Source organism: Staurois parvus, unplaced genomic scaffold (genome assembly GCF_062004578.1).
Source record: "Staurois parvus isolate SC_StPar_1 unplaced genomic scaffold, SC_StPar_1.0 ptg000283l, whole genome shotgun sequence".
Taxonomy (NCBI): Eukaryota; Metazoa; Chordata; class Amphibia; order Anura; family Ranidae; genus Staurois; species Staurois parvus.
Window position 1 is genome coordinate 2,821,418 of NW_028318079.1, and position 14,297 is coordinate 2,835,714.

The window sequence follows — 14,297 nt, forward strand, 5'->3', positions numbered from 1 at the left end:
GCTTAAATGTGTCCATCTTTCCTTTTTCATGAAGCTGAACAAATCAGAACACATCTGCAGTCAGAGCAGGACATGGTACATTCTGATTACCTTCTATTGCACTTTAAAACAGAGCTACACCATCTTATCCTACAGCCAAGTAAACACACTGCCAACACAGCCTCTGTTTGAATTGGTTGCCATGGTGATATGATCAGCCCTGCCAGCCTGCAGGTTTTTGTTTGTTTAAAATCATCTCAATAAAGTTATTCAAAAAAAAAGAAAGAAAAAAAAAAGAAACTCCTGCACTGTGATGTCATCACCCTGCAGTGGCTTAACCAAATCTTCCAGTCACCTGGTCAGAAGCACAGAGGAGAGAGAAGAGAGAGGAGTGCTAGCAGAGAGCTGTTCGACTATAGATTACTGATCGCAAAAATGACCACCATGCATACCATCATTGAGATGTACGACGAGGATGTGGTGGTGCGCTCAGACATGGAAGCGCCCACCCAAAATGTTACAGCCGTGAATGAACATCATCATGGCGCTCGACACACCAAAACCGGACGCAAGAAGAAGATGAAGAAGCCAAAACGTGCCAAAACAAGTAAGGATTCATTCTTCATTTGTCTTACCTATAACACTAACATTCCCATAGACCGTGATCTGGGGGGGGGAGGGGTCCTTCACATTCAGATATTCCTGGATATGTGACAGTTATGTAGAGGCGGGTCACATGATCGTCTCCAGCTGAAATGAGTTTATTTTTAGACTCTCCAATATTTTCTAGATGGGTTTTCTATAACACACAGAACCACCATTGGCTGTGCTCGCCCTGTACACCCCGCATACAGGACAAGGTGTACACATTGCTATTTCTACATGTAATTACAGCCGTCGCATGCCCCAACCTTCATTAACATTTATATTTTTTTAAAGTATAGTGAGCTAAGAATGACTTAAAATACATACAAGTGCTCAGGCTTCATTCACATGGCTGTACAAAAAAAAAAAGCGCATTTATAAGAGTTTTTTTATATTTACGGATCTGAACGCAGCTGCATTGTTTTCAATGTCGACATTCACACAGGTGTGTAAACAGGCCCTGCGTTCAGATCCATAACATAGAATCCAGAAAGCTATATCAGATGCAGGTACTGGAAAAAAAAACAAACAACCATTTTACACAAATATTTACTGATCATTATGCAGGAAGTTGTGTAATAGGATCGGTGAAATGTTTACACCAACGTGAATGTGAGCCCTATGAAGAAAATTGCTAGAAGGTAGGCTGGTATTGCAGAACAGAGAAAAGATTGGAAGCCATACCTGCTAGGAATCTTCTTCTACAACACTGGGGATCCCTTTAATGTAGGACTATATTTATTTTGGATAGAGTAAGGGAGGGTTATAACCCCTGTCACATTTCTTTTCCCCATCTGTGTCTTATTTGGGAGATTTCACAGGCCCTTAGATTGATCAAACATAGGCTAGGCAGAGTTCTCAAATACAAGAGAAAAATCAATGAAGTAATCTAACAATTTATCTTTTTCTTTTTTTTAGCTTTCAAACGTTTTGCAGACTTCGCTTTTCCCCGAATTATCAACAACTTCCTATTCGAGGAAACAGATGTTTTTCAAAAATCCAAATTCTTCTTTGGATTTGGATTTGGGGGCCTCATAGGATTTGGTAAGAATCTAATTCACTTATTAAACTTTTTTTAGTTGAATAGTAGAATGTATGCATAGTAGTCATCTCTCTTAGATCGTCAGGGACTCTCCCAGGTTTTGTCCATTTATTCCTGAAGGTGACTTCTGGTATTCATGACAAGCTCAGATATATTAGTTGGGCAGCAGTGTTCCTAAAAATGATCATACAGTAACCAGTAAAAAAAAAATGCACATCTTTTTGCAGGTAGAAAGATGCGCATCTCTAATTTTTTTATTAGGATCCTGTAAAGCAGTGGTGTGCAAACCGTGGCCTGGGGGCCGGATGTAGCCCTTTGTTTGCTCTTATCTGGTCCTTGGAGCACTATTCCACCAACTGACACCAAAGATGGGGCACCATTACTCCTAGTGACACCATCAATGGGGCACTACTCATCTCATTGATATCAACAATGGTGTACTATTCCTCACATTAAAACCAATGATGGGGCACTGATGTCAGGGCATTTTTAACTCTCTCTGGCCACAGTCCGGCCCCCCTAAAGCCTGAAGAACAACTTTGTATGGGCAGGCAGTTACTGAATGACAGGAGGAATCAATGAATTACCTACAGCACTCATCAGTGCCCTGGTAGTTCATTGAGAACTACAAACCACCAGCTGCAATGCCTAACGGTAGTTGTAGTTTTCCCTTTCACAGAACTCTATGAATAAATGACAGTGCCGGGTGGGTGGAGCCCCTCTCGGTTGCGTTTTTTTAAAAGCTGTGACAGCAGGTCCAGAGGAAAGGTGAAGGGGGGAGAGGAGGCTGCTCATTTAGTAGCATGTAACATGTTACACCCTGGATACGAGTAAACATGTAACATGTTATGAAAGGCGAGCTTAGCCTTTAAGACTAGCTTGTTAAAAAAAGGTGTGGTATAGGGCAGCACAATGGTTAAGTGGCTAGCAACTCTGCCCAGCAGCACTAGGGTTTTTGGTTCAAATCCCAACCATGGCGCTACCTGCCTCGAGTTTGCATGTTCTCCCTGTGCCTGCGTGGGTTTCCTCCCACATTCTAAAGACATGCTGGTAGGCTAATTGGCTCCTGTCTAAATTGGCCCTAGTATGTATGAATGTGAGTGAGGGACACTTCGATTGTACGCTCCTTGAGGGTTTGGGACTGATGTGAATGTACAATATATATGTGTAAAGTGCTGTGTAAATTGATGGTGCTATATAAGCACCTGTAATAAAATAGTAAAGATTTACCTTTCCAGTAGCCTGTGTATTCAAACTCTGCTGATTCCCCAGCTTTGGGGAGTATGCAACATTTTCAGGTGTGAATACCTGCTACCCCCCACATGCTGTTGTGTCTCCTGCTGGCTTGAACGTCCCTATAGGGTATAGAGTCCACTGGAAGTGACCACAGCTTGGTGTGGGGTGCAGACTACTGAGATTTGGAACACCTGTAAACCAGTGGAGTTTGAAGACACGCGCCTCTGGTTAGGTAAGTATATAGCATAGGCTGGCCTTATAGTAGTGACAGGGTCACTTTAAGGTTTTGACCTCTATACATGTAAAGAATGTCTGTGCTGTATTCATTTTCATAACTAACCATGTTTTCTTATGTTTTCTTCAACAGTCATCTACCTCCTTATGATTGACCCCCTAAAACTACCAGATTGGATAAAAATATCCATTTTATATTTTCTAACAGGTAAGTACACTACGGGTGAGGTTTACTAAAACTGGTGCGCTCAGAATCTGGTGCAGCTGTGCATGGCAGCCAATCAGCTTCTAACTTCAGCTTCTTCGATGAAGCTTTAGCAATAAAACCTGGAAGCGGATTGGTTTCTATACAGAGCTGCACCGGATATTTTACTCTCCAGTTTTAGTAGATAACCTCTGTTTAATTATCCTTATTTCTGTCTGATATGCAAAATAAAATGACAATTCAAATATTTTTGGTTTTGAATAGGGAAGGCTTAGGATCACTGACAGGTTCTTCATGACTATGGGTGTCCCTACTAATAGTACTACTAAATATATTTCCCATTATTTCCGGTCCTGGTCACCACTGTCCCTGGATCAAGAAATGGGAAATCTCCCCTGAAGGTATTCAGAGAGCAGCAGCAGTTTGGCAAAGGCTCAGCCTTGTTGGAGTTTTCAGCAAGTGAAGAGAAATTGACTCAATAAGGAGACTTGTAGTAATAAAAGCCCAACAGAAGAACCGTTCCTTCCCCACCCTATCCCAAACCTAAACAATGTTTTGGTTGAAGTTTTATTTCAGTGATTATTTGCAGTATTTCTCCCATTTTGACAATGTATTTATATCTGTAACACTTTTTTCCTTCTTTTTTTTTTTAGTGATCTGTGCTAGTGGGTGGGGCTTGTCCACCTATTTCAGATGCACCACCCTGATCATTGTACCGAATGTACTTGGAAAGGAAGGACGTGCGTGCCTACTCATTATTGCTTTAGCAGCAATATATGCAGGTCCAGGGGCTAATCTCAAGCACAACTTTACAGAGATACCCCGTTCAATTGGCTGCACTGCAGAGCTACAAATCAATAACACCAAGATGCTATGGAAAATATTATCAACACCGGTGAAAAATATCCTAAAGAATGTAATGGTAAGTAAACACAATCATTACCATGCAATAGAAACACAATCAGTACCATACTGCTACAATCAGGACCATGCTATAGAAACACAATCCGTATCATACTGACACAATCAGGACCATGCTGCTACAATCAGGACCATGCTATAGAAAAACAGTCTTTACCACACTGACAATCAGACAATACCATGGAAACACAATCAGTATTATACTGACACAATCAGGACCATGCTATAGAAACACAATCAGTATCATACTGACACAATCAGGACCATGCCATAGAAACACAATCAGTATCATACTGACACAATCAGGACCATGCTATAGAAACACAATCAGTATCATACTGACACAATCAGGACCATGCCATTAAAAACACAATCGGTACCATAATGACACAATCAAGACCACACTGACACAATCAGGACCATGCCATAGAAACACAATCGGTACCATAATGATACAATCAAAACCATGCCATAGAAACACAATCGGTACCATAATGATACAATCAAAACCATGCCATAGAAACACAATCGGTACCATAATGACACAATCAGGACCATGCCATAGAAACACAATCGGTACCATAAAAACACAATCAGTACCATACTGACACAATCAGGACCATGCCATAAAAACACAATCAGTACCATAATGACACAATCAGGACCATGCCATAGAAACACAATCGGTACCATAATGACACAATCAAGACCACACTGACACAATCAGGACCATGCCATAGAAACACAATCGGTACCATAATGATACAATCAAAACCATGCCATAGAAACACAATCGTACCTTACTGCCACAATCAGGACCATGCCATAGAAACACAATCGGTACCATAATGACACAATCAGGACCATGCCATAGAAACACAATCGGTACCATAAAAACACAATCAGTACCATACTGACAAAATCAGGACCATGCCATAGAAACACAATCGGTACCATAATGACACAATCAGGACCATGCCATAGAAACACAATCGTACCTTACTGCCACAATCAGTACCATACTGTCACAATCAAGAGCATGACATAGAAAAACACTTAATACCATACTATAACAGGAAAATGTCACTTGTAGGCCAAAAAGCTGTACAATCTTGCTTGCCAGTGAGGGTGTTAATTTGGCTGGTGGGGGAATGATGCTATGGAAACAGTTGTGTGGTCTCTACTAAGTCTGCTTTTGGGGAGTTGCCACCTATTTTGTCCCAACACATCCAGAGGCAATGCATAGATTTTGCAGTGTGAGGAGTGTCCGGTGCATTAGGATGACACTGGAAATAAATGGGTAAGCATCATATAGTGCCCAAACTCCGTGTTGTTGCTAAGCGAATATAGGGCTCATTAACACCATGGTATACTAATGCCAAAACAAGTTCACATCTGCCCATGTCTGGCCAGTAAGGGGATTTCCATAACATGGTCCTGGTATTTATGCTACATACTTTAAAATAAAGGTGTTTACCATTTGTGGGGTACATGAAATCTAAGCGAGTTCTCTATTATGTTTTCTAGCAAAAAACGGGTGACTTCAAGGGCCTTGGAGAAGACGTGAAGACAGAATTTAAGGAACCTAAAGAAGCCGTGGAAGGTAAAAGTGGATACAACGTTAAGAAAGAAGAAGAGCTGTACCGAAAGATCAAGGTGGACACAACACAGCAAAAGTTCGATATCAAAAGCATGCTTCGTTGTGAATGTAAGTATACAAGATCATCTGCAAAGTCTTTATCTTTACATCTCCACACCATTCTGTGGAGATACTAAGAGATGTCAAGATGTCTTAATCTTAAGAATCAAAGGCTTCTTTCACAAAGGGCAGAATCCTCACTGGGGGATCTGTCCCCCATTAAGCAGAGTGGAGCGGGAGGATGACAGGTCTCGCAATAAGCGGAGCGGACATGGACACAGCCTCCTCTCCTCTATGGACAGTGGGATGTAAACACACCGTTTGTCCGTTTACACTCGACTGCCCTACGATCCAACCAGACGGGGGGAATGGATTTCCCCTTTCGTTTTTGCTTTTAGCGGATGAAATTGGGTTGGAGGTAGGCGGTATAAATAGACACACGTCCGTTTACATCCGTCGCTGAATAGAGGAGAATGGAGGATCCTCCTGACCCTATCAGAACAACAGTGTGAAAGGGGCTTTAAGATTCAACAATATTGAAATCACATTTAAAACATTTTTTTGCTTGTCTAATCTTTGTCTTTCTCTTTCCTCACAGATGTCATCGGACTTGGCATCACCAAATGCGAAGAGTGGTTTGCAACAAAACACGCGGATTGCATGCGTACAATCGCAGTGCCCCTCATCAACCATGTCCTGTGTTTACCACTGCAGTTTTCATTTCTGTGCGGCATCCTAAACAGTAAGTACCTCATTCACCTTTAACAATATCATTTGGATATGACCCAGTTTAACAATTGCAAGTATACCCCTTGTGGACCACAGCAATTTTTACATTTCAGCTATGGGCATATAATTTCACAGATAACTGTCATTACTTACAATAAAAAAAAGTCTGTGTTTTTTTAGCACACACAATTTTTTCGGGGGGGGGGGGGGGGGGGGGGAGGGTCCGCTCCTCTTAGCAGGGAGTTTGTGAGCATATTCCCTGATGAATTGGAGCCAAACAGGCTGGATGTCAGTTTTTTGTGCCCTGCAGACACAGGTGGACCAGAGCCGGTGTATACAAATTTCAATGTTCGTTTACATAAGGCTACCTCCTACCTGTCACGTGTAGTTCTGGAAAAATGGCAAAAGGGATGCAGTCCTTTTATTTTCCAGACCAATGGGGTCCACCTAAAGAACTGACAAGCAGACCTGATCGAAATGCCGGTGTTGATGTAACTGACATTACATGCAAGGTTGATGTAACTGACATTATATGCAAGGTTGATGTAACTGACATTATATGCACATCAAAGCCCTCCCCTTTTATCTGCTATAAGGCTAAATTCATGCTATTGCGGCTCTGTGAGCTGCGTTATACTTGGGCACGGCAGCCCATTCATTTGAATGGGCTGCTGTGCCTGCATTTCATACAGGAAAAAGGTTCCTGCACCATTTCTAATCCGCAATGGCCTGGAAATAGCATGGTGCATTTTCCCTGCGGTTCCCGCACTCGCAAATTCACTGTTTTTAGATATGTGGAGGAGCCATTAAGAATGAAGGGCAGCCAAGCACATCTGTAAAGAGCGGTGCGTTTTGGCTGCAGGTGGTTACGGGTGTAAGAACAGCTGTGATTCCTGCAACCACCCACAATAATGTGAACCTAGCCTACATGAACAAAAGAAGTTGCAATGGAGCAAAAATTATATTGCTACATAGTAACTGTTCTTGACGCTGCAGACACAGTTTTGTACGTGTTCACCCCTTGGCGATGGCACCTCCCGGCCCTTTAAGGGTTCCAGAAGCAGGGAGGCGGGGCGGGGTTTAGGGTTATGTGACCGCTGTCACGGCGGTCACATTATCAGGAAAGGTCCCGATCGAAAGAGGAGATTGGGACCTTTCCGTGAGTGTCGGACATGTGTGCTGGGAGCACGCAGGGCGCGCGCTCTCAGCACATATGTTCTTTTTTAATAGAATGTAAATGTCTGACAGGGACTCTAGCATTCCCTCAACTCACAAAAACCTTTTTATTTCTGTAATTTTTTTAAAGCATTTCCTTCACTTCTTGCCTAATTAAATGTCAGCAGGCAAGAAAGTAAAAGGAAATGTCTTTAATGGAGCCCTGGATGGTAGTCAAAACAGTGCAGGAGGTCTAACACTTTCTCACGCTACCGTAACATAAAAAAGGTGCCTAGATTTGGTGCACAATTTATGGTTAGTTACCAGCATCCAATAAAGCATTTTGATCTGTAAGAATGGTAATTGCATTCATAGGAAAAAATAAATAGAAATACAACTGTGAACAGTGTCCTCTATAACTCGTGTTTGATGATGGATCTTTTCTCTTTTCTTTTTTTTTTAGTTGGAGACGCATGGTGCAAGAAATATATTCCCATGAATGGCAACTTTGGGGAAACATATGATAAACTCAGCTCGGTCGTAAGCAACGTGGGCAGTTCGATTTCCAGCAAATTGATCAAAGAGGTAAGTGTGGTAGCCAAAGCAATTTGACTGGTTAACGCTCATTAACCCTTCTTCCAGAATCTCTTACAGTATAACTAAGCGTTCTTATCATATGTCTTACTTACCTCCCCTTTTATCTTGACAGAAGGAAGACGACGTTGGTGCTGGAGAAAATGTGACCAAGATTGACATAAAGGACAGTATCTACATCGCCGTGGAAAAGAGAAGTGTAATATTGGAAAGTATTGCAAATGTCCTGAAGCACATCGCTGCGATCACCTTCATTTACATCTTCTTTTCGTAAGTATTCCAAAACCTTTCTCAAACTACACCACAGTTGGAAATGATGATTGGCAGGGAGTCTTCAAAAAGTTAAATGTTTCAAACTGACTTTGGAAATATATAGGAAGTAAATTAGGACATTAAAGTGTATCTAAACCCAAGAACACAAATCCAATATACAGCAGCTTGCCAGTTCCTAGGCTTGATGGCTGCATTCATTTTCATTTTTCACACTAAGAACATTCTCTGCAAGTACAGCTGAATAGCTGTTAATTATGAGATTTCCGGTTTCTTTCACTTCCTGTGCACTGATCTGAAATCTCAAAAATGTTATCAGCTTTCTCTCCTGTGAACTAGGGAACTACTCCCTTCCCTACGTAATGGGGATCAGGAGTTGGGGAGGTGTTTGTAGTTCAAATTAGAAAAATAGCCTAGGGTGACAATGCTGCTGTATTACATTTACATTACAGTGAGTGATCAACAGACGCAAACAAATGTAAATGCAGCCAGCACATCTAAAGATCAGTAAGTGGCGATAAATTACCTTTTTTGGGTTTACATACACTTTAAAGTGTCTTGCAGTGAGTAGGGTTTAGGAAACATAACTAAAAAAAGATCTCTATACTCAATCCTCCTCTCCTCCATACTGCTAGAAGTTTAGATATGCTTATTTTTAGTCACATTGGTACCGTTTGGACCAATGTAAGTATGCATGTGTCATGCTTGGCCAACACCCGTGATAGCTGGGAATCACTAAGGTAAGCACTGCTACTAAAGTGTTAACAACTAGCTTCCGAGTCCCTTGCTGCTTTGCTGTTAGTGAACACAGGAGATCGCTCAATCAGCATGAGCATTGTTCAGAGAACATTTTGAATTTCCTTAAAGTGATATTCTAGGTTAGTTTTTTGTTTAAAAAAAAAAATATTAAACATCTCATACTCTGTAGTTTTGCACAGAGCAGCCCCAATCCTCCTCTTTTCAGGTCTCCCGCCGGCCCTTCTGGCCCCTTCCTTCCTGCCAAGTGCCCCCACAGCAAGCAGCTTGCTATGGGGGCACCCAAGAAGGCTCGCTGCCGAGCCACTGCTCTGTATGTCCATTCACACACAGATGCGGCTTGTCCCTTCCCCGTTCTCTCCTTATTGGCCCACTGGCTGTTATTGACAGTAGTGGGAGCCAGTGAGGAGGGAGAGACCTGAAACAGCCGAGGCTCTTGTGCACATCACTGGATGAAGACGGGGCTCGGGTAAGTATTGGGGGTCTGATGGACACAAGTTTTTGACCTTCATGCATAGAATGCATGAAAGTAATGAAAACCTTGAGCCTTTACATCCACTTTAATGAAAGCAAAGCACTCTTGACAATGACATCATAAACCTTAAAAGCTCCAGAATATATCATTTTTGTAGGATGTGAAGGAGTATACATGCATACATCCTTACCAGACAATTTGTACGTGTCAGTTGTATATAGTTCATTTTACTAATCTCTTTTTCCTTTACAGTGCCTTCATGTACACCACACGATATAATTCTGACATCCGATATGACAACTGCTATGTGACAACCTACTTCAGACAGATAGATGCAAGGCGTCGGAAACAAGTAAGTAATTCTACATCTAAATCTATGGCTTTAATGATCATTCAATTTAAACTTGATCTTTAACTTTAACCTCTGATTTGTCTATATTGTCTTTGCAGAAAAAAAGATATCTACTGCCGATGAAGAAAGGGGAAACTTCAAAATTCATTTTTCCTTTTAGCCCCAAGATCCAGGGACCAGAGGTCTCATCAATGGTAAGTACATTGTTTAGTGCCTGCTACATCAGCAGTTATTATAATAGATGTAAACATAACATTCTATTTTGGATATTGTAGGGAAAGCAACTGTACACGCTACTCAAACTTCCTCACTACTCTATCCAAAACTGAAAAAAATGTAGCTTTAGATATACTTTAACATGAACATTTTCTTGTTTTAAACAGATGACGGAGTTACGCCAATGTATCTTTCCCATCGTGACGTTTACAATCCTAGTGATGTTCGACAGGATCCTCTATCACGTTCTGGATATAATAAGGAGGCATTCGAACATTTCTTATGTGTTTGCAAGTAAGTATCAACTTTACTGAAAAGGCGACGGTAATATTCACAGGCCACTTCATCCATGGGGAGCACAAATTACATACATACCATATGCACCTCACAGATCTTTAAGTTAATTCGTAATTGAACTTTCAGTTTATCCATTTTTTGTCCGCCCTATAGCAGATTTACTGCTACAGGGTGGACGTTCTGTGCTAAATCATGTGTAAATGCATGATTTTGCACTTCCATCGTAGGGGGCGAGCGCCGCTTCTGCTGTGATGGGACACAGCAGAAGCCGATCAACAGGTACTGGCCAATGGATAAGCGCTAGTACCTGTTGATCGCTGAGAAGACTGACAGAACATAGCTCTGCCTATGTAAACAAGGCAGAGTTGTGTTCTGTCAGCGGCAATCTGCTGGATTTTCTTCCTCTGCAAAGCAGAGAAAAAAAACCTAGTAGATTTCCTAGTAAAAACAGCACACAGAGTACATAAAAACACTGCCTAGGCACACAGTTGGCCCTTTGATCACCCTAGATGTTTAACCTCTTCCTAGCCAGTGTCATTAATACAGTGACAGAGTATATTTTCTAGCACTGATCACTGTATTAGTGTCACTGGTTCCCACAAAGCGTCAGTTAGTGCCAGACTGTCCGCAGCAATATCGCTGTCCTGCTATAAGTTGCTGATCCCGGCCATTACTAGTGTGTGTGTGTGTGTGTGTATATGTATGTATGTTTGTATGTATATATATATATAAATTCTGGTACATAAGACGGTATAACTTTTGCGCAAACCAATCAATATAGGCTTATTGGGATTTTAGTCTTTTTTTTGTTTATAACGCATAAAATAAAAAACCCTGAGATTATCAAACCCCACCAAAAGAAAACTCTATTTGTGGGAAAAAAAAGACACAAATTTCATTATGTACAGCGCTGCATGACCGCGCAATTCTCAATTAAAGTAACGCGGCATTGTATAGCAAAAAATGGCCTGGTCGTGAGAGGGGGTAAATCTTCTGGAGCTAAAGTGCTTAAATCAGTAGAATACATTCCAAGTGCTTCAAATAGGGATGCAACTATCCACTGAACAACAAGGCCAAATGGGGTCCCGTGTGTGATTATATTATTCAGAAGTACACGCAACAATATTCCTAATTGAAGGGCCTGAGACAACAAATATAGGTCACACATTTTACTCAAAACTTGTCACAATGCCTGATTCTAATCTTGCATTCTCTCTCAACAGGTCATCACAAGCTGGAGGTCGGCGTGGACGGAGACAGCATGCTGGCAAATCTATTAAGAAGAACTATTGGTCTTTTGAATTCATCATCAAATACATTTGAGACCAGCAGTAATGAAAGTAAGTATACAAATGGTAGCTTATCCTGTAAAGCAGTATTTTGTAGACACTAGAGGAAGAAAAGCTGCTGTAAGCCAAATACTCTTATTGCCCATTTCAGTGAATTTGGAGGTCCATTGGAGGGCAGAGTATTTAATAGATACTGTTTAGAAAGCAGCTATAGCTTAAAGCGGAGTTCTGGTCTTTTTTTTTTTCTTTTAGAAGCACCCCCGTGATAGTGGCAGCTTATGCCATGCACTTTGGCATAAGCCAGACAAATAGGGTGGAACTTCGCTTTAAGTAGAAAAGCCTTCCCGTTTCCAGCATGCTGCAAAGAAGGAGCCTTGCTCTCTTTGTGGAAGCAGTGGTCTTTCTGCAGAATGGCTGGAATCTGCAAATCTGCTACTACAGGTGTTACTAAAGCTCATTTTAGTTTTAGCAAATACAAACATATTGTATCCGTATATATTACAATTCTTCATTGTTCTAACGTTTAATCTCTCTTTCCCATAGTGTGCCTCCCAAAACCCACTGCCTTGACAGGCTTGGATTACGTCGTCACCTGTCTACCCATACTGGCAATGCTTTTCATGTCAGTCTTTCAGGTCTACTTCTACCGCCTACGCCGAGTTGTGGCATCTTACTACTTTCCACAAGTAAGTCTCATACACAAACTTTAAGGACCCATTCGCACATCTCTGCTGCATTGTGGTCCTGTGCTTGATCATTATCTATGTTAGCAGGTTGTAACCACTTAGTGTCAATCGATCTTTAAATGTATTTGAATGTGTTTTTTTCTAATTGATTCCTTTTCTTTTCCCCAATAGAGAGAGAAACGGAGAGTCCTCTTCCTTTATAATGAGCAACTCCGTAAGCGGGCCACCTATGCACATGTCAAAAGGAAGCAAATCATGAGTAAAGCCCGTATCAACCGGAAAAATCTGAAGACCACCATGGGAACTCTCTATCAAAAATGTAAATTTTTGAGAAAGTTCATCAGAAGGCACTGCATAGTGTGTGATCAAAGTGAGACGAAGAATTCGTTTGTGTGTCCAAAGCCTGATTGTGGAACGGTCTACTGCCGCCAGTGCTGGAGGGACATGAAAAAATTCTGCTATGCGTGTACGCCATATGAGGATTTTATTCTAGGTCCCGATTACAGTGACAGCGAGCAAGGCAGTGACTGATCACCATACATCGACTAGACTGGCTTTTGACATTCCCTGGAAATATGGATTCATTATAATGCCTAAACATCTGGAACTACAATCAAGAAAAAAAGTACAGGAGACTTTGAGGACCCTTTCAGACAGGCGCCTGATTGGAAGGTCCATGCAATCATTATGTACAGGCGGGTGTAAATGAACTTGTTTCCATTTACACCCGCCTACCATTTTTTATTATTTTTGTACCCTGATCATCGGGTACCGATACTTTGAGAGGAGAGAAAGCTGCCGGGATTTGAAATCCCTGCGGCTTTCTCTCCTCTCCTTGCAGGGATGACAGTACGGGCTAGATGGCTTTTGAGTGGTCAGCACAGTCATGGTGCTGACCAATCAAAAACCATCTAGCCCATACTATCATCCCTGCAAGAAGAGGAGAGAGAGAGGCATGGGGATTTGAAATTCTCGCAGCTTTTTCTCCTACAGCTGAGAATACAGAGCATTGCCACTTAATCTGCCTCATAGCTGACACCAAGGTATACATCCCCACAAGCTGCGAGGGGACAAGGAAAGGCCAGAGGAGGACACAGGGGGGTCTGGAATCCCATGGAAAGTAGGGGCAAAAAACAGTGGAAGTATGTACCTATTAGTAATAGTTACCATTCCCAGAAAAAAACTTCCAATAAAGTTAGAGGAGGGAGGGAGGAGGAGGATAAGCTGAATCTTCACTTTTAAATGAGGTTCTGCTTTAAGGGAAATTCACACTGGAACGTGCACACCCCTGTGAGGTTTCTGCTCGTTTCAGTGCGGTCCGTATTCATTTGAATACAAAATACAAGTAAATGTGGAAAAAGTAGTGCAGGCACTATTTTTTCAGAATGGACTGTGCCAAAACGCATGGTACCATTTTTGATAAGGCCAGGGGAGGACACAGGGGGGTCTGGAATCCCATGGAAAGTAGGGGCAGAAAACAGTGGAAGTGGAAGTATGTACCTATAGGTACCATTCCCAGAAAAAAAAAAAAAAAAAAAACACTTCCAATAAAGGTAGAGGATGGAGGGAGGGAAGGA

The 14,297-nt window shown here is 41.7% G+C and overlaps 1 protein-coding gene across 1 annotated transcript; it reads left to right on the plus strand.

Annotated features, from left to right (window-relative positions):
- Positions 1 to 414: 414 nt before the first annotated feature.
- Positions 415 to 13,251, plus strand: LOC149458554 (E3 ubiquitin-protein ligase DCST1-like). Its single transcript, XM_089682000.1, has 14 exons — positions 415 to 586; positions 1,543 to 1,668; positions 3,270 to 3,344; positions 3,995 to 4,263; positions 5,790 to 5,970; positions 6,500 to 6,643; positions 8,249 to 8,370; positions 8,495 to 8,649; positions 10,133 to 10,232; positions 10,331 to 10,426; positions 10,616 to 10,742; positions 11,969 to 12,085; positions 12,578 to 12,720; positions 12,892 to 13,251. Exons 1-14 carry the CDS (start codon positions 415 to 417, stop codon positions 13,249 to 13,251), a joined length of 2,187 nt encoding a protein of 728 aa, XP_089538126.1.
- Positions 13,252 to 14,297: the final 1,046 nt, after the last annotated feature.

Bases quoted from the DNA above. Each gene is read 5' to 3' on its own strand.
- LOC149458554 (XM_089682000.1), top strand. From the start codon at position 415: ATGACCACCATGCATACCATCATTGAGATGTACGACGAGGATGTGGTG. The intron at 587-1,542 runs GTAAGGATTCAT...TCTTTTTTTTAG, and splicing joins GCCAAAACGTGCCAAAACAA to CTTTCAAACGTTTTGCAGAC. The intron at 10,233-10,330 runs GTAAGTAATTCT...TTGTCTTTGCAG, and splicing joins ATGCAAGGCGTCGGAAACAA to AAAAAAAGATATCTACTGCC.